Source organism: Electrophorus electricus, chromosome 26, assembly GCF_041902795.1.
Source record: "Electrophorus electricus isolate QZ-2024a chromosome 26, ASM4190279v1, whole genome shotgun sequence".
NCBI classification, from domain to species: Eukaryota; Metazoa; Chordata; class Actinopteri; order Gymnotiformes; family Gymnotidae; genus Electrophorus; species Electrophorus electricus.
In genome coordinates, this window is record NC_137522.1 from 11,137,563 (window position 1) to 11,158,028 (window position 20,466).

The 20,466-nt window shown below is 42.6% G+C and overlaps 1 protein-coding gene across 29 annotated transcripts in view; it reads right to left on the bottom strand.

Annotated features, from left to right (window-relative positions):
• Window positions 1-3,413: 3,413 nt before the first annotated feature.
• Window positions 3,414-20,466, bottom strand: part of adgrl2a (adhesion G protein-coupled receptor L2a) — an 80,489-nt gene continuing 63,436 nt past the window's right edge. For 4 of the 29 annotated variants that reach the window (XM_027017358.3, XM_081708129.1, XM_027017378.3 and 1 more), the window contains 11 exons: window positions 19,838-20,011; window positions 19,414-19,623; window positions 18,431-18,651; window positions 17,403-17,469; window positions 14,039-14,130; window positions 11,452-11,620; window positions 11,128-11,256; window positions 10,458-10,554; window positions 9,098-9,226; window positions 8,366-8,383; window positions 3,414-5,490 (listed from right to left, as the gene is read on the bottom strand). In XM_027017358.3, the coding sequence (XP_026873159.2) occupies window positions 4,688-5,490; window positions 8,366-8,383; window positions 9,098-9,226; window positions 10,458-10,554; window positions 11,128-11,256; window positions 11,452-11,620; window positions 14,039-14,130; window positions 17,403-17,469; window positions 18,431-18,651; window positions 19,414-19,623; window positions 19,838-20,011 (2,109 nt within the window). In that variant the 3' untranslated portion in view covers window positions 3,414-4,687. Of the gene's footprint in view, window positions 5,539-6,072; window positions 6,126-8,331; window positions 8,384-9,097; window positions 9,227-9,919; window positions 9,979-10,457; window positions 10,555-11,127; window positions 11,257-11,451; window positions 11,621-14,038; window positions 14,131-17,402; window positions 17,470-18,430; window positions 18,652-19,413; window positions 19,624-19,837; window positions 20,012-20,466 lie in introns of all 29 variants that reach the window. The other 25 variants (XM_027017359.3, XM_027017360.3, XM_027017362.3 and 22 more) reach the window with 18 other exon arrangements.

Here is a 20,466-nt window from a genome sequence, read left to right on the forward strand (position 1 = left end):
ATGAATTCCATTAGAGGAAATTAGTCAGTCCTAGTTCTTTCCCCTTTTTGAAATTTCGATTAATGCAGTTGCAATATTTACAAGAGCCACTTCAATACATATCAGGGCTTTATTAAAAGCTTGACTACAGAAGTATTACTTTAAATGGAATATAAAGTACTCGGAACGAATGGATACAGTTTTCTGTTTTAGCAAAAAATGTTCCTTCTGTTAATTTACTGGGTATGGTTCAGCTCCTTCTTTTATTACAGTCTAAAAAAAAAAGTTTAAATATTTAGAACTTTGTCATAATTTGTATAGCATTAACAGACTGTTTTTGTTTTGGTGCTCAATACAAGGATTTTAGAGTACACTAAGAGGAATTTAATCATTCATCAAAAACGTTTAATCAAAGTAATAATCCCGTAACCAAATAAATGCCTTTAACGTTTACAGGGGTGAGTCTAGCAACAATTTTAGGCAGTAGTATGTTGAGACCATTAGGTTTGGATTTGAACTAACAGTACAAACAGAATCTACCTAAAATATTTAAGTTTGTGTTGTTTGTGCTGCTGCAATATAAACCTAAAAACATATAACCACTTCATATCTACAGGTGAAGAAGAATGTTTTCTTGCATGGACCCTGGTAATGTGACCCTGTCTTCTCATCAACATGTAGCAAAGCTCTGTAACAGGGCAGAATCTTGATGAAATCTACTAAAACAAAGCCTCAGTTGTGGCCACTTTGTCCAATCACTCAAAATAACATTTATTGAAAGCAATCTCCATTAAGAACATTCTCCTCTAAAATACACAGCCACCCATGGGTACACCAGCACTCTCTTTTGTGAGCGTGTTGAGGTTCTTGCTAATAATGCCTGAACAGCAGTTGAAAACCACGAAGAGGTAGGCTTTATATACCTCAGTGAAGTGTTGTGCAACAGAAAAGAATCATTTGTTTACTCATAAAAAATAAATTATTTGATATACAATTATTAAGACCTTTTTTCATAGTCTTGTACCTTGCTTTTTAATGTTCCTTGTTAGTGATTTGGCAAACACATACTAGAGAATTGTATTTGGGGTTGGCACTGGTCTTGTTTAACCTTGCTCTTTTTTCTCTGCTCTGTTGTTTTTGTTTGTTATCATTACTTAGTGGAGCGCTCATCAGATGTATGCTACTGCTGCTGAATGCTAGTGGGTTGTTCTTCCTTTACTGCTCCGCCAGCACAGCTACACTGAACCCCGTGGTGTCTCAAAGAGCAAGCATTCAGAGTGTAAAGTGAAAACCAAACTGGGTTGATCAGAGACAGTTCTAAAAATAAAATGAATCTTGTAAGGAAAGAAAGTTCTGAAAGTATGTTAGACCCAAGTCCAAATAGTACAAAAAATAAAAACTTTATAAAAACATCCTAATACTACAAAGGAATCAACTAATTCAAAGGTCTCTGCTAGATGTTTTTCATTATTTACCCTTTTTAATAGTAATAATAGAGCCACTTCATCCATTTCAACAACAATACTATTCAGTCTCAAAAGTCACATACTAATTATATATACCAATGACAACAGCACAAAAACCTTTAATCTGTTGGGGGAAAAAGCAGTCAATTGATTACTCTCAAGAAATTCTGTATTTGGTAATGTTAAGATGTTTAACACAGTGTTGTATATAAGAATTAAGCTATTTGTGGATTTTAGAAGCCTTTTGACTGGCTCAAACTGAAGCCAGTCAAAAGGAATTTTTCTGTAAATTCATGTTTGACGCTATGGTCTAGTGTTAGTGGCACTGGTACATTCATCCAATTCAGTTATAATTTGTAGTTGTGGTATTAGCTGACAAACAACAAACAAATGAAAAATAAATAAAAGCACACATTAACCAGTATACACAAAGATGACGCAGTAGCAAAACACATTTCTTAAAATTCACTCTCATTTTAGTCAAACAGACATTCCATAGACCTGTGCTTTATTAAAGCTGAACCTAAGTTCACAAGATATTACATTTTAAAAGGAGATCTATTTGGTGAAATCAGCTTGATTGTGTTACCACTTTATGACGGGATGATGATGGTGTGCAGAGAAATAATATAGGTGACAGCTCTGAATATTAAACTCACATCATAAAGTAACCTGCCATGACTCCGGATCCAGCAGGGATATTCCTTATATAAGATAAAGCAATTCATTATTGCTAGCTATCAACATAGCTGGTCTTATTGTTAAGAATCATTTTGCTACAAGTACAAGAATAACTGCATACCTTTTGCTTTATCAAATACATTTAAATCCAATTTTAACCTTTTCCAGCCTGAAATTGGTTTCATCACTCATACCAAGAAAATAAGGAAGATGAATATTTGAAAACTGACATACTGCATCTTAGAATGCCAGTGCAAATGCATTCAACAGCTCCTGGGGCATTTTTGGACAAATTCTTCACGAACATTTTTGTCTGAATATTCCTCTGGAATCTTGATGAGGGGAAAAAAAACCCAAAAAACTATATGTCAGAGACATTTATTATATTTATCGTTGGCTCTCGCCACCACCCAGCAATCTTGCTATCAGCAAGGCAATGCAAAATCAATATTCAGTCGCAAACCCAAGGCTAGCACCTGTACTCCCAACCTTATCAATTAGAGAAGTTGAGCTGTGCTCCTGTTGATTTTATAAATTGAAAATATCACCCCTGCATCTTAAGAGTACGCTATTGTGAATAGCAAAAAACAAAACAAAACATATACTAATTTCAATGTACTTCTTCCCTACAAGCTTTAAAAAATAAGGGTGACAATAACACTGCAGTGTGACAGAGATCAGTTTGTGATGGATGAATTTGAAAGAATACAGTAGATGGAGTTGAGCAAGAGAGCTGTGGGTCAGCAGACAGGACACATTTTGAAAACCGGAGGCTTTGCACAGAGGTGCTCTTTTTTCAAGGGTACACTGCATGGCTGCGAGTGTTCAGAACATGTATGCTGCAGCTTTTCTACAGGCTCTCCTCATGGGCTAACAGCCCAACAACCCCCTGCCCCCAACATCAGCGTCTACTAAACACAAGTAGCCAACACGACATAACTTCTGCGTTCCATCTGTGTTTATGCCCAAACATTAGAGCAAATATAATATAACATCTCACCGTGGGGGTTCTGAATGTGTTAAAAACAGCGTTGAAGACTTTATCAATTGATAAGAGCTTCCTGATAAGCTCTTGTGAAAGAGCTGCGAAAATAATAGAAGATTAATTAGTCTGAAGTAACTCACTACTCTGCACACACAAAGGCTTACGCACACACACACACACACACACACACACACACACTCGCACACACACACACACACACACACACACACACACACACGTTTTGATTATCTTTTTTTGCACATACATACACACAACCACTTGAAAGTCAGGTAAATAAGAACTTGTTATAATAGCCAAAAATTCACATTTATTTATTGTTAAACAAGTGTTGAACTTTACATTATTTTGTATGAGCTCCTTAATAACATGTTAATGGAAAAAACGAACCAGTGCTGTAATGTATTCACAAAGGAGTTCCAAAGTGTCACTTTTTTTTCTTTCTTTTTTAGAATAATTTAATAAATAAATATCCAAACCTAGATGGAAGAACGTGTATGGAAAGCTTTATGATGTTTGGCTGTGGTTTCGTGTGACTTTCATGCCTGTACAGATTCCTATGGAATCTTTTGAACAGGGTGAGAAAATCCTAATTACCTACTAAAGCCCGATGCTTTGGTGCAGCTCATTTTCATAAACAAGATGGAATTTGATGTCAGCAACCTTTCCAAGCTTTCTGTTCCCTCATTTCATCTTAATCCTCTTCCAAACATATTATGATGAATGAATTTTAAGAATAAACACATTGTTTTTATAACATGTGCAATTTTCACACAATAGTCTCTTGAGAATGTCTTAATTAAAGTCTTAATTAAAATGTATCCTTTTTATGGTTGCCTTTTTATTGTACACCAGAAATACAACAAAATATATATTTTTATGCTATTACCCTTGATGGTTCACTTTACAACTGAGAAAAGGTAAGGCCAGGGGTTTGATTGCTAATGGTTATACAGCACAATCCAATCTTCATTATAAAGGCCTTAGATCTAGGGTACTGAATTCCTAAATGAACAGTCCCATATTAGGAATATTTCATCATACAATCTTATTACACATCTCTGTTTAGGTCCTGGACACTCCATTTTGTATATAATACAAAACTGGATTTGAAATATGAGAACCTATGTACAACCTCTGACAAACATTTTATGAGCTGAAATGAGAAATACTATTTTTTTGGTATATTTTTTGCTCTTTTTATGTGAAATCATTCCATTACTATGAGTCATTCAACAGCAGCAGCACTATCAGACGAAGACATTTTGATTGTCCGTCAAACCACGTCCGATCGACACTGTATTTACAGTCAGGTTGACACTGCAATCCAGCCACACTCTGACCTGTTCATCTTTGGGGGATGACAGTCAAACCAGGGAGGATCCATTTTTGTAATGGAAGGAAAGAGGAAGGGAGAGCTGAAACGTTTGTCCAAACTGCACACCCACCCCTCTTCCCTCGAAGCACACACCCTCCACACCCTCTCCTTGGTTCGCAACCGCCAAGCGAATGGAGCTGACTGTTTCTAAAAACAAGCAAACACAAAACCCTCTAACTTTTAAAGACTTGTGACTAGTTGCATCTGTCCTTCCCGCACATCTCCTTCTGGGACACTGTCCTCTTTAGTGATGGGGATTATGTAACCATCGCTGCTTCCCCTGTTTATCTGATAGCAGGCCTGGAGTTGCTGGCCGGCCCCGAGGTTGGGCATGCTTTTGTAGTAAACGTCCTCGTTCACACTCTGCTTGGAGGGTGAGAGGTCCTCACTGACGTCCAGGCCGCTCTTGGCCAGGGGTGAGTCGCTCAGATTCGGCAGACTGGCATATAACGAGTCCCTGTTTGGTGACTGCAGGTCGCCCTCGGTCTGGGCCGGGAGCTGGGTGGTGTAGGTGGCCGGCGGGGGCGGAGCCACCGAATCAGCTCTCCCTCTCTCCTGGGTGTGGTACAGGAGCGAGTGAGTCCGCTGGGGGATGAGGGGGGCCTCCAGCTCGCTGGGCCGCTGGTGCTGGGGGTGGTGGGGCCTCAGGCTCAGGCCCCCCACCAGCTGCTCGCCCTCTCCGCCCACACGCACCAGGGTCGAGGTGTTGGCCACGCCCTCACCACTCCCCGTCCCCGCCCCCCTTTTGGTTGTGACATGGGGCTCGGAGCGATGGCTCTTGCTACAGGCCCTGAGGTTGTTGTGCACCAGCTCCGAGATGATCATCTTCTCAAAGGCTGTGTCGTCAAGGCTGAGGCCACAGTCCACCACCTGCACACCATTGTTGTAGTTCCCTTTACGAAGTGAGTAGCTGTTATTGAAGTTACCATTTAGCGGTAGAGTATCCATTGCACTTGTATCCCTGGCACTGTTCATTGAGTGTCCTACAACAACAGAATATGCGAGGGATTGTACATTAGTTACTACTGGCCCTGTAACGACAGAAAAGACAAGAAAAGGTGTTTAATGTTGTTTAGGGCTTTGGTCAGATATGAGTCACGGCAGTAAATACAAGGTGGCCCAAAAATTAGCCTAATGGTCCCTATTACTATTGTAAATGGATGTTAGATGCATGACCAGAAATGGACTTAAATATTTGGTCAATATAGCTCAGTGATTGAGATATCCTAAACAACATCAAAAAATTAGTCTGTAAACCACAAACATCACAAAACACACATTTTAAAGAACGCCACAGATGTAGAGTCACGAATGGACAAGCTATGATATTAACATAATTCAGCCTCCCAACTTATTTCGGGAAGGCATGTGAGAATGAAATTGTCGGGGGGGGGGGGGGGGGTGTGAGGGAGGTGGGAGAAAAGGAGAGAAAGAGAATGAACAAAGCCACTGACCACAAAAATAAAACAAAAAAAAGAAAAAAGAACACAAACAGCCAAGTACCAGGAAGCCAGCACAAGCAACCATCCAAGAGCACAACAGACAGGCCAGTGGAAATGACTCACTTTAGACAACTCACATCATGTCTGTCTGTTCAGGCTATCTGGCCTAAGAGTAGCTGATGTCCAAAAGAAAACGAAAACAAAAAGCACAAATGACTTTATTGTAAAACGCGATGAGTAGTCACCGACAGAAGGAAAAGAAGAGAAAAGGAAAAAAGGAATGAACGTGAAATTTGCAACGTCAGCGTAAGCAAGGGTTCAGCGGAATAAGATCAGACAGACAGTTAGAGGCTTCTCTCCTCATTAAACGTCGCAGTTTGCTGGCTGAGCCGCACCGTTATGTCAGCAGCTAACTGAGTGAACACGTGAGCTGATGCTGTCTTGGCCAGGTAACGGTCAAGCTCAAGCCTACAGCCATGCTCGCTTCTCACGTTTGTAGTGGCTAACTCAAACATAGCGAGTCGTTGGGTTTTTTGGGGGGGGAGTGCAGGCCTACATGTATACACAGCTGGGATTGGTCAGAGGCAGCAATTCTTGGAATCTCCTCAGATGGGGGTCACAGAAACAAAGAAAGAAAGACAGAAAAAGACCACAGGAAAAAAAAAGAAAGGTGCATTTGTAGTGCCTAGCAGGGTTTAGTATCCTGAGAGGGGAAGTGAAGCAAACGCTCTGGGAGAGATGTACTTTATTGTGACACTGTTTTAATAACAGCAAAGAAGTAATGTGCACAAAAATGAGGAAGAAAGATCACAGTTTAGAAATAAAAGTTTAAATGTGATGTATGATTTGGCATGAAGAAGTAGACAAAAGAAAATCAGGTGCTACAGTGATGTTCAAACTGATTACTTCTATCGGTTTAAAATGGCCTTCCAAAAATAAGGAAAAAAATCTTTTGAGTGGTGAGCTGGATTACAATGACTGCTTTGTAAATCCAGAGTTACTGGAGTAACAAACATACTAATTGCTAATGATGTACAACTGAAGGTATAACTGCACTTTTCAACAATGGTTTAGCGCACCGATTATTAGTCATTTTTCAAGCAGAACAATTTCAGCTTTCGAGCTGCTATTAATGACAAGTAACTGAATTCAGGTTATTTATCCCTATGTCAAATGATCTATTTAAACACCTACCAAATAATAATTTAATGTGGAGAGAAGACAGGAAACTGCCCTGTTCGCTCATGCGCCATTATGACTAAAACCTCGCGGCCCTATTTCCGTCACTCAAAGTACAATATCATGTGACCAGTGCTTTTAAATGGCACAGAGTCAGGAGAGTGGGTTCGAAAGACACATGCTATTTTCATGTGGGCGTTGTTATCAGTGCTCCGCGCAGAAGGGTTGGGTGGGTGGTAACTAATTAGCATCTTTTTCAGCCTATTGTATCTTGCGCCACACACATTTTAAGCAGTTGTACTAAGACCAGAGGTCTAGCGGAGATGTGTGTGTGTGTGCGCGCGCACGCGTGTGTGTATGTGCACGTGTGATTTGCAAACCTAGCGCGTAGAATATTTGGAACCACAATAATGTCTTCCATTACTCTGCTTAACCACAGCTTATTACAAGGAGTCACACACTCACCAGAAATTAGTAGTCAAAATCGACTGTTTGCAGTGCAGTAAAAAAACAATGGAAGTAGTGCATCTGTGTCTTATATTACCTCACGTAGCTCTGGAAGCACGATGGAGAATCAAGTTTACACCACCCTTACCTCTTCATCATCAGGTGAGGGAAGAGCTAGTTATGACGGCTTACACATGAGCCTGTAATTGATTGTTGAGCTACATGTCTCTGTCTGCCATGGCTATTATCCCATGACCCAATGTGGTTGTTGCACATTCCTGGCACAGAGTGTATTTGCACCTAATGCATCAGGACTTAGATGCTGTGATTAAATCTTGCTTAAAACAGAAGCCCTTCCCCTACGTGCACGTCTCGTACATTTGCACCAACCCCCCGGTGCGCTTGTGCACTGTGCAGTGTGTGAGGCACTGAATTACCAAAGCACCCTTCGCATGGTCATGAATATACCAGTGTCTTTAAACACTCAGGAAAATAGGGCCCATACACGTAAACTTGATTGAACTTGTTTACTTTGGCATTCATATGTGTCCTACTGAGGGACTAAGAGACAAAACCATTTTTGAACGTTGTGACTAGTTTCTGAACCGCTTGCTCACTGTATACGGATGGCCTGAGGTAAACCCAGTGAGTCGTGTTTTCCATTCTTTTTTTCTTTTTCATTCTTTTTCTTTTGTTTGTTTGTTTGTGTTTGTTTTTTTTGGTTTTTTTGAGAAAATCATGCTGAAAAAAATTTACATTTGATAGGCAAAGTTAAGTTTTACTCCCATACTTGTCTCTCTGTAGGTCACTAGAGGGATGCGGCGAGAGGGAGAAAGCAGAGCACACAGACAGTAAGGTTTCACATCAATTTCCAAAATGTCAGAACACTTGAATGTCACACTCCGGGGCATGATTGTGAATTAGAGTCACATGTGCTTTAATTGAGCTTTAGGCAGGGTCTATGCAATGGGCCGCAATCAATTTTAACTTGATTATGTGTAAGTGTAATTGGCTTTATTCCAACAGAATTAATTACTGAGTTAACTGTAAAAAAAAAAAAAAAAGTAGCAACTGTGGTACTAATAGATGGGAATAAAATGTATAGATTACGGTAAGGTGAACATTTTTGGATTAGCTGCACAAATAGGCAGTGAAATACAATAGGAGCTATTCCAGAATCAAAAATAAACATCAAAGCATATACAACATCTCAGAACAGTATTCGTTATGTAATATTAATGCAAATACATATGTAGTATCACTCTCTCTCTGTTGAAAATGAACAAACATCAATCAGAAGTTTGTGGTTCAGAATTTTGTACAGAATAGCTATTGCCAGGATTTTGCCGTAATAAAAACATTTCAGTCAGGGCTGATCATGTGGGAGTTTTAGAGTGCTGAGAGAATGATACTACACCACACTCTGCTCTCATTCACTTCAGACATTCAGGAAAAAAACTACAAGCAAAGTAGAGAAAAAGACCACCACTTTTTTTTTTCTGCAGCAGTTTAGTAAGCGCACCTGGAGAGTTAAAGACGGGAGCCGTAGGACTGTTACATACAACCGTTTCGGCCAATAACGAATTGTAAGGGTTGTTAGTGCCTTGGGGTCGTAGAAGAGGGTTTGTTAGTAGGTAATTGGCCGTCATTCCTGTTTCGGCAAGACAGAAGAGGAGATATGAGATCACAGCACAGTTAGGCGGATGTGTTGAAGCTCAGACTGGACTTACAGACAAAGGAAAGGTTGGAATTATGGTCGTAACTGACAATGTTAGTTCCAAAATATATCTGCATCTGATATTTGGTCAGTGTTTTGTTGCTATCTGTTAAAAATAATACTAATTATATTGTTGTCTTTGTTATCCTGATAGGACAAACATTCTTGTACATAATCAGACAATAATTATTATATTACTACCAAGTATTATATTATATTCTAATATTATATTACTACCAAATGTACTTGTTAGACTATTATATCAATTTCATGTTTGTTCCACTTATAAATACTACTAAATTGTGAGAAAAACAAATGTATAATCTACATAGAGTTCAAAATTGACATTTATGTAAACAGATGACAACAATAGGCAAATATCTTTTCATTAGTGACCATATTCACTGGAAATGTAAACTTCACCCATTCTACTGACACCTTAGGTGCAAATAAGGCAGTTTCCTAAGAAAGGTCCCTTTCCAAAATGTTTGTTGCCCGTCAGTACAGAGGAACAGAAGCACGAAGAGAAGAAAACAGCATCAGCTGTTGGAACAGAGGCATGCGTGGAGAGCTGCTTTAGTGTATCAGAGCAAGCCAAAGCAACAACTCTGAATAACACAGCCTTACCACTCAGGGTCAGCTAGAGTTGAACATCATCTTCTCATCATCATACATTTGTGCCCTGGCTAAATAATAAATAACATATTTTTTTTCTAAATCCTTCAAATAGCATCCACTAGGTCACCTTAAATCATGAATAATTGATGAATCTATGTTTGTAAGGCACAAAAGAAATTCTGAACTTTCAAATTTGTGGTTTCTTTTCTGCAGTACATTAAAATGTTTTGGGGGTATTTTAGTGTTACCACACACACACACACACACACACACACACACACACACACACACACACACACATATAAAACTACCCCAAAATTGACTGAACAAAGGCATAACCTACAAAGTCTTGGCGTTGAAAACACAAAATCCTCTACACAAGCTTGGGATGAATAAGGGCCTAATAACAATTAAGAAGGGAAGCGATTTCACTGGGCTCAGAGTAACAGTGATTTTTACACTCGTGATAAGTCTGCCTCATTATGTCTAGAAAAGAGCTCAAAAGCCTGAAATTCTTCTCATGTAACATCAATAGATTGCGACTGACCTTGGTTGAGGGTTGATGTGCTGTTGATGTCCCCTGAGATAAAGGAGGATTCAGATTGCTTTCGTACAGTGTCATTCCACATCCTCCTGATTCGACTCTGTTCGATTGACAAAGGGCAGCAATTAAGGACCCATTGTCTACTATAGAAGAAAACTGTGTACAAGCGTACTGGGATTTCTTTTTAGAAAAAAGACTATCTTCACCTGTGGCCCCAGACATTTTGTTTCACCAAATTATTCTCTTTATACTTCATGTACAACAAGTTTTAAAATTACAGTTTCAGACAGTGATTGATTCTTTTTGTTTTTTGTCATGAGATGTTGTGTTCTGTGATATTATGTTGTAAACATCTACCATCACTGCCTTAATGTTAGAAGTCCAGATGTACACAGAAATCAAGTAATCAAAAAATTCCATAATAAGGCAACAAGGAAGTGCCTTAGTCCAAAGCAGGGAGAAGATAAGACAAGAAGCGGGAGCGTAACTGAACAGCGTAACAAACCCTTGTGTATTCCACGCCATAGCAGAAGAGCGCCACATTCCATATAGAGCACCTTTTTCATATCACCAGATCATTAGAGGTCTCACGAGCAATATTCTTTTTCTCATCACGAAAGCCGGTGGAAAGTGGGTCAGGCCGGTTCTCCCGGGCGCTGAGTAGCCTGCGTACCTGGGTGCCGGAGGAGTAGCGTGCGCTCGTCCTTGCCGCGGCCGTCTTCGTAGAGCTGTGAGAGCTTTCTGTTGGCAGGCCACCGCAGCAGTATGTGTGGCGGAAACATTTGCTGTACTCACGGCGAACCTACAGTGTGTGAAGAAAGGTCCGTTCAGGTCCTGCTTTTAACAACTGCTCTTTTATAACCATTTTAAATCTAGACTGTACTGAATATCTTTAATTCAATCCAGATTTCTACACCAGACTGAAATAAAAGGGATTTAAATGAAATATGTTGCTAATTAAGCGATCATTTTTACATGGGAGACGAGTGAACTTTACTTTTTTCTGGAACAGACAGTGGAAGATGAAGATGAAGATGCCCTGGCAGGTGTTGAAGATGGTGAAGAGATAGGCCAGCACCAACGAGGACTCGCTGATGAAGAACAGGCCGAAACACCAGGTCAGAACCAGTAGACACAGCAGAGCGAAGGCCCCTAGGACCCAGGACCTGATGAAGCAGAGACACAACACAGCAGCGCTCAGGCTGAGACCACAGGCTTGCGAGACCTTCAGTCAAGCACTGATGAAGATATGAGAAGGACGCGGCTCGAAAAACACCACAGAAAAGAGGAAAAAAGAACACACAACATTTATGACACAGTAAAGTTTAAAAACAGATCGTTGTCAGTTGGAGGCAGACCTGAGCTTGAGAGAGACGAACAGTATAAGGGAATGCACAGTGATCTGAACCAATAAGTTGTGAGTGAAACATTTTGTGTATCAGTTAGGTTCTCAGTAATGTACTAGCATCTTTTGAGTGTGGGAATTTTGCACATGCCACACTACTAGATGAAGGAATGTCTGTGAGATTTTAAGCTGCGTACAGGAGGAGAAAGGGAATATTGCACTCGAGAACTGCAATCATATCGGATCCATTACAGGAGGCGTGGACAACACGTCTGTCTTGGCTAGCTAAGAAATCAGAGACTCGGAGTTAGAGGGGAAAAAAGGAAGCAGGGAAAAGGCGGGAAAAGGGAGGGAAAGAGGGCGTGGCGTGTGAAGGTCCGAGGGAGCCTTCAGACGCCGGCGCCTGCCAACAGCAGCACCAACAAACAAACATGGAGGATGGGCACTGTGAACAGAGGATGAGGAAGCTGGGGCTCAGAGTTTGAGGGCCGAGAGCAGGCGGCGGGCATGAGGGTGCACTACCAGGCCACTCTTACTTGATTAAGTGTTTATTATCTTCATAGCTAGAAAGCGTGGCAAGCATGGGAGAAAGACAAAATCAGGTCAGAAAGGTCAGTTTGGTTAGCATGCAGTCCAGTCTCCAACAAACAAGCAAAGATATAAAACTTCAATGCTAGAATTTATGTCAATTGTGAAGGAGTAACTGGATGAAGCTGGCGGGTTTAGTGGAAAGATTACAATCATTAATATTCTGTTAATCATGACGAGGCTCAAAACTCTGCTGAGCCAATTCACTGGCATAGAACGTTGTGCTCTACACTGAGTCAGATTTTGGGCTTTCTAGCTCCCACACTCTCTTTTTTCAACAGAAACTGATAAAAAGAAATGTATTAAATTTATATATACATGTTTTTAAAAACCATCTTGACAGAGTGGGGTTTATTTGGGTCAGGTTTAATAGAAAATGTGCTTTTTGTACTTTTTAGCTATGTAACATTTATTGTAAAATTTTATGAGTGGCTCCTATCAGTGGTGATATATGGCAAGCGCTTACCCTGGCAAATCGGTATTATAGTAGCCATCACAAACGCGATAATTACTGGTTTGGGCAAGAGGACAGGAAGCGAGAGGTAGAAGAAGAGAGAAACAGCAAGAGAGGGAGGGAGATATATAGAAAATGGGAAGGAGGGAAACGAGATGCCACAGATTAGCTCTCTCCATACTCAACATACCAACAGTGATTCTACGTTCCTCACTTCTACAATCTCAGTTGAAAAGCAGTGCTGACACAGTAAACCCAACAGCAGAACACTCTGTGGCATCACTGAGATTTTCGCATTATGATCACTGTTCAGTTTTATTTACTTGAATTCTATCCTGTTCCAGCAGCGTTATGTTTTGTGTCAATCACACAGGAAGAAATGCAATATATTGACCGGAATGCAATCTAAAAGCGGATAAACGGGGAAAAAAGCTGAATTATTGTATTATTAAACATTAACTACTCTATTGATGGCAAAAATGGGAGTAAGTGGATTTTCAGTGAACAATAGTTGCCAGACAGACGTAGACAAGATTTTTTAGGTCATCCTTTAAACCGCATTCTTAGCTGGAGGGCAGGTAGGCAAGCACAACTTGATAGACAAATATGTTCTCTTTTCTGCTATTAAAAGAGGTTTTGTGTTTTTTCCAAAAGAAACACATGGAAATGCTTTCATTCTCTTTTATGCTGCACCCCATACACACACACACACACACACACACGCCCACAGACACACACGCACTCACATTCACACACACCCACTCAAAGAGCTCTTCCAGCTACCCTTTTATTCTGTGCTGTAGGGAGATTTTGAATACAGGGACTTGTGCCAAGAAGCATTTTGTGGTCACTGTTACATTGGAGGCTAAAAAGGACTCTCACAAAGTAAATGTTGTCATCATTATGTGATGCTCTGTTCATCTCCCATCTCAAAAAATCCCCAAGACCCTGTCTGAAATTATTTTAATCTTCAATCCATTTGAATTCCTTTGGTTTGATTTGGTCTGATTTAAACAAATATTAGGTGGTTTAGTAGAAAAAGACTTTCTTCTTTTACGACAAAATGGAGGGGAAAAAAAATCTTCTTTTTTTGCTGTCTGTGTAGAACTATGCGGAAAACTGTGCCTTCGCACTTGGACTACATGTGAGCAAACATTGGAGGTGAGGAGACAGTGAAAGACTCTGAACTTCACTTACTTTATGTTTTCCAACCTGCTGGAGTCAGGTTTCAATGAGGTTGAGTGCTTCACCATCCTGTACATTGTGATGACCAGGAAGATGAGATTAAGCTGCCAAAAAAGGACAATGCCTGTGTTAATAAATCAAGACATCAGACCAAAATGAAAGTAGAGAGAAGGTCTTTTAGTAGTTTTCTTCCAATGGAGCCACGTAAACGTCTTTGCAGCCAGCGCCTAACGCAATAGCGCAGGTGTGGCAGGACCATGTCAAGAGGACTGGAGCCAAGAGTTGGGTCATTCTATATTGATAAGAGCATGAAAAACGGATCGAAATTCATCACACTGCAAAATAAACACACAGGCTGGTTAAGAGAAGTCCACACAAACGGTTAAACATGGAATAGTTTGAACCCACACACACACACACACACACACACACACACACACACATACATAAATATATGTAAGGCATAGAAAAAACACAATAAACACACAAATACACATATATATACACACACACACACACATACACACACACACACACTCACCTCCACTCCCTGCTCACAATCACCTATGCTAAACTATGCAAATGTGTCCCTTATTGAGCTCCTCGTGATTTAAGCCCACAGGAATGTTCCTCCCGTGTTTCACCTTCGTTTCCCAGCCGGAGATGCCAACCTGTACTGATGGATGTTTACTACTACTACTAATACTACTACTACTACTATGCTTATTTGACATTTGCCTTCTTGGTTTCTGTTCATTGGTTTCTGTTCATTCAAACTCATTTAGTTTTCAATTGCTAAAATGACAGCGTATTCACAACAGAATGTGTGAATATCTCAGATATGCATCCTGTAGGGCAGTTGGAGGTAGGAACATGGGTGAGAGGATGAAAGGCAGGTGGGAGGGCAGTGTAGCTGCGTTCTTTCACATGGCAGGCCCCCCAGTCATTCTGCTGCGACCTGGCAGGCATGTGGCAGTGATGTGGCAGTAATGTTGTCGTGATGAACAGGCTGCAGTGAGCTTGCGCTTGTATACAGTGCCAGCACAAGTGGTGACATGGATCTGATGAGGCTGGTGTAGGAGTTGTGTGTGGTACCAGCAACAAACACCTGGACAGGGCCACTCTGAAAGCGCCCCATGCTGCCAGCCCATGTTCCCGGTCCCCCCCCCCCCAGGCCATCAGAACATCACCTCACTTCCCCCACAGTTCCCCCCAGGGTCTCTGCTCCCTCTGTGAGAGCTGTTGCTGAGTTAGCCTTTGCTCTCTCTCTCTCTCTCTCTCTCTTTCTCTCTAACTCCCTACCTCTCTCTCTACCTCTCTCTGCTGCTATCCATGCAGAAGGCCCTGGGCCCTACTCTGAGAGTGTGGAGAAAGCTCTTTACTACACTGTGGGAGTCAGAGCGTGTGTGGCCACTGAACTCCAGATGAACTGGATGAAATATTAAAGGTGCATATAGAGCTGTCTGGATGATGCAAACAGCTTGTGACGTGTCATGATCCGAGCACGCCTGAATGGAGCACGTCTGCCCCAGTGCCCCAAGACTGCTCATTACTTCCATGTCCTTCTTTTCATCGAGCTAACGCCCCACACGTCCCGGAGCAGGGCAACCCCCGGATGTCGTCAAGCTTCCGAGAGCTTTCCAGAGTTCACATTTTTCCAAAAGCGCTACTGGAGCTGGCGATCCACGAAAGAGGAGTTGGGGGGAGTGGAAAGACAGCGTTTTTTTCCAGAGTTAAAAGACCACCCTAGGCCGCGCCGTAGGTTCAAGCAGAGTCGTCACCCCAACCCACACACCACAGAAACCAGGCAGCCGCAACTGTAGCACTTTGAATAATGAGATTCTCTTTGTGTTTTTTTTTTTCCTTTCCTACCAACCCCTCCCACCCTGACAAGGACAAAGCCAATTTGCTGAGAAACCAGGGTCGCTGGTTTAGGAGGAAACCTTGGGCCCAGCCATTCTCAGGAGATCTCGCAGCCATTGTGCTCCATCTCGTATTGTCAGCGGCGGAAACACGGGCCGCCGTGCCTCGGAGAGCAGGGACTCGCTGTCCGAGAGGAGTCCTCCACTATAAATCAGCTGTGCAAAGGGGTCACGGGGCTGATGTTGCGCGTGACTCTCAGCAAGAACTTTGATTAGCGGAGCCACTGCAGACACAAACATCGAGGCGGGTCGGGCCGCGGAGGGGCAGCTTGACAAGAGAGAAGAGCCACTCACGGGCCTGCGTTATACGGGCTGCACGTGATGCGAGCGTGGCCTTCGTTGCCCGCTGCTCGGTGTGTTATTTCCGTTTCCTCACGTTTGATAACTACCCATGTGCTGTAGCTCAGGGTCCCACGCTCTACTGAAACGATCTCAGCATCTGACGAGGACGGGCGAAGGTCACGTCGCCTGTGGATAATGAACCCCCAGCCCTGGCCAGACACTCCTCTGCCTTCTCCTCTTCTCGAGGACAGTGTGCACTGACCAGCTTCCCGTCGCCCAGGCATGGAGATTAGAGGGCAAAGCAACAGCCATCTTAGCCACCTGCTAGATTTTCTCTCTCTCTCTCTCTCTCTTCCCCCTTTCTCTCCCTCTGTCTCTTTCCCCCAGGCTCCTAGCTTCTGGAGGCAGTTAAGGTCGTAAGCAGTAAATAATTGCATGCTTGAACGGCAGCTGTGTCAATATGATATGCCCCATATTCTTCACCTGCACGCTGCCCTCAGCAGGCTCTTGAGATGCTCCTGGCGGTGCCCTTACCATTAGAGACAGCTATCAATTCTTTTCTTTAAAAAAAGGAATAATTGCAGAAATGGAAACAACAACAGTACTGCAGACTGCTTTTGAATCTTGGCCTACAGTAACCTTGGCTCACCCTCTGCCAGTGTGCTGAGGATTATTTGAGAGCAACATTGTGCTTTAACGCTCCGCTAAGAAAGTCTCCCTGCGTCATGGCACAATTATTCCCAGGCAAAACGTTATTCGGGGCCCTGGACTGCAGCTCTGGCGAGTGCCTCTTTCCTGCAGCGGAGCTGCATTGACCGTGTTTGCTGAGACTGAACTGATCTGAGCAGAAATCGAAGCCCCGCAATCTGTTGCGCCAAGCCGGGGAGGAGGGCGAGGCCGGGGAGGAGGGCGAGGCAGGGGAGGAGGGCGAGGCAGGGGAGGAGGGCCAACAAAGGCAGCCCCGGCCCGATGGCTTCATGCGGCAGCACTTCACGTCGCTGCATCTGCCCTTGGCTGGGAGAAGTCAGTAACTGGCTAAACTGCCAGGTCTGGCACCCAAACCTCCACCCCCCACCCCCGTCTTTCTTTCGTTTTTTGGGGTTTATTTTGCTCCTCCCTGCTTCGCAACACGTGACAGAGCCGTGCGGAGCTGGCAACGAGGCTGAACGTACCATGATGATGAATGTGACGGGTCCAATGAAACTCCAAATGAAGTGGTTGTCAACCCTCAGCCAGCATCTGCAGACACAGGAAAATCGGAGTCATTAAGAACCCGGTTCAGGTTACGAGGGGGGAGAACGAAAACCTCAAACTTGTTAATGCGTTTATTTAGACAACAAGGTCCTGTCTTGATAAGGGCTACAAGTGGGGTGGGGGACACTCCCTCAGAGAAGCAGCATGGCGTCTGGTGCGGATCACGTTACCGTGCTGTAGGGCTGGACAGCCAGTATATACATTACTCTTAAATGCAGCTCAGAGATGGTAATTGTCTGTAAAAGTACCCAGGTGCTCTTGTCTGTGACCTCCGGCAGGAAATATTGATTATCTAAATTAGTGCAAACTTATACTGTGCTAATAGAAACCGCAGGAGACATAATACTCACACACACAAAAAAAAAGAATGAACAAAATGCAGCATTACAGCAAAACGTCTTAAAAGCGTAACCCTCCGTTTCTACACATATCCCTGTACATTTGCACTTAATGATGTATCACTGCGCCCAGTCACAACGACAATTTAAGAAAAAAAGCACAGTCTGGGTAGTTCGACCTGTTTTATGCACATATTAACACGTACGTAAGAAGAAGCCCCTCCCACCTCTGGAGTCCAGGCTGAGCTAAAACACCATCATTAATCTGTGTAAAAGGCTTTTTCCCATGCACCACTTGTCTTTGCTAGAGAGCATTTCACAAACAAGAGGTCACCAGAGGCTCTTTGTGCCAAACGCACTAGCAGAGCGATGAAAACCACAGTCCTTCAGGTGTTCTCTGAAGGCCTAGTAAGAGTGTGTGTGTGTGTGTGTGTGTGTGCACGTGCGCGTGTGTGCGTATGCTTGTGTGTGCTCAAAACAGTATTCTATGCTTTGCTCAGCCATAGCATAGATTCTCCTAAGACTCTGTGCTCCGTGTATGAGAGAGACTTTAAACCAGCAGACTCCCTCGAGCGGCTCCTGAATGCCTGGCTTTCATGTTCACTTACGCCTTCTTCGTGCCGTAGCTCCTAAAGTCCACGGCCGCTGAGACGCCCACAACGATGGCTGGAAGGAGGTAGCCCGAGACATAGTAATACTTCTTCCGTGAGTATTCGCTCTCAAAGACCTCCACCAGCATCAGGTATAGCTGGACCCCCTCCAAGCACATCCACGCAAAAGAGGCCAGGAAGAAGTAATGCAGGATCCCAGCGATGATTGAACAGCCAATCTGTAACACAAACACATGCTTTGGTGGGCTGGCCGCGACACTGCTGTCGAACACAAAAGATGGAAATGGTCAGGTTCTTGCAATATCTAAATCTGACAGGTTCACAGAATCAGTGTAACTTCCGCCACAGCTGGGAGGCTGACCCTGAATGAAACATGCATTGTAATGCGTGGTCCTTTGGTATATATTCAGGATTTCTTTTTGGCAAGACCAGAGCAAAATGTGCATTTTTATGAAATATAAGACCAAGGAATATTTTGTAGTGCCATATTAAAATATATAAAAAATACAAAGAGAAGCTGTGAAGCTTTTCACATAAACCTTCTAATTCTCTGTCCATAAGGACTTATAATTGTAATTGTATATTATAATTATATATAATATATTATAGCTTATAATTATAATTGTAAGTAAAGACTTACAATTATAGGAAGCACTTGTAAGTAATAGCACACCAGAAAATGGCAGACATAAAGAAAACAAGTGAAAAAGCAAAAACAATGTAGCATCAGCAGTTGTGCTTATTTATATTGGGAGGGTAAATCTGATCTAACCAAATGAGAGATGAGTAAGCACATAACCAAACTGTTGACCAGTTCTTGCTGCATTTCTGTAGCACACAAGACTACAGTTGAAAAATGAAACAAGGTTCACTTGTTTTTTTGGGGTTTTTTTTTTTGGAGAGGAAGACATCTGGGTGGGAAGTGGTGGACAGGGGAGGTAACCGAATCCCAAAGTCGATAGCGGTATCTCACAACATACCCTGGGCTCTGTCATATCGACGCCAATTAGGAAGATGAGCTCAGCAATGAAGAGGTTGATGCAGAGGTTCTTGTGGATGGTGTTCCTGTCGCTCTGCAGGCCGCGGAAGAAGCAGAAGGTGAAGACGCACATGGCCAGGCAGATGAGGGACACCACAATGCCCACCCTCGTGATGACTGAGAGAAGCAACTTGTGCACGCTGTCCAGGCTCTGGTGCAAGGCAGGATGGGGGGGAAGAGGACATATCTGTTTATCAGCTGAAAAGACCTGGCTCGCCAAGTCAAAGATACATAACGTCTGTCAGAACCATCTGCTGTAGCTTGCAAAAGGCTACAAAACACAGCTTGTTTAATTTATGTTCGACATAAGAAGGAAAGTGTTAGGGGACCGTTGTGTTATGCAGCTGAAGAGTGGCATATTTTACCGATTCTTCTTGATGAGCCATGAGGATGGCGAAGTTTGTGAGGTGGTTGCAGGAGCAGGTTGTGTGAGTTTTGTTGGAATCGATGAGCTTGCAGCCCTGTGTGGACCAGTATCCCATCATGCTCCTCTCGGAGTAATTCCAAAAGGAGCAGTTTGAGTTGAAGTAGTGTTGCATCTGGAGGCATGGGGAGAAAGAAGATAAATTCCCAATGTCATAATGCACACCTAAATTGCAAAGCTTTCATTCTTCCCCTTGACAAGCTAATGACGCATTGCCCTCGTAAAAAACACTAAACACTCAGTGTGCAGTCCCATTGCAAACAACTGAGAAATCTAGCATGGGACCATTGATTATATGAGGTGCTAATAGGGAGTATAATGGTTTTGAGGCATGTCTGTGAAAATCACACAATTACTTTGATAGAGAGCAAAAATCAAGCTGCCACCTCCTCTGGGAGCACTTCTGACAACTTTAAAGGAGAGAAGATAATTGGTCCTCTGGTAATTTCATCCCACATTGTACGGCTAATCTGGGAGTTAATTTTCCAATCGAAAAAAAGGGAAATTGCATCATTTACATCCTAATGTCGACGAACGAATTAGTATTCATTAAGAATTTCGTCTAGACCC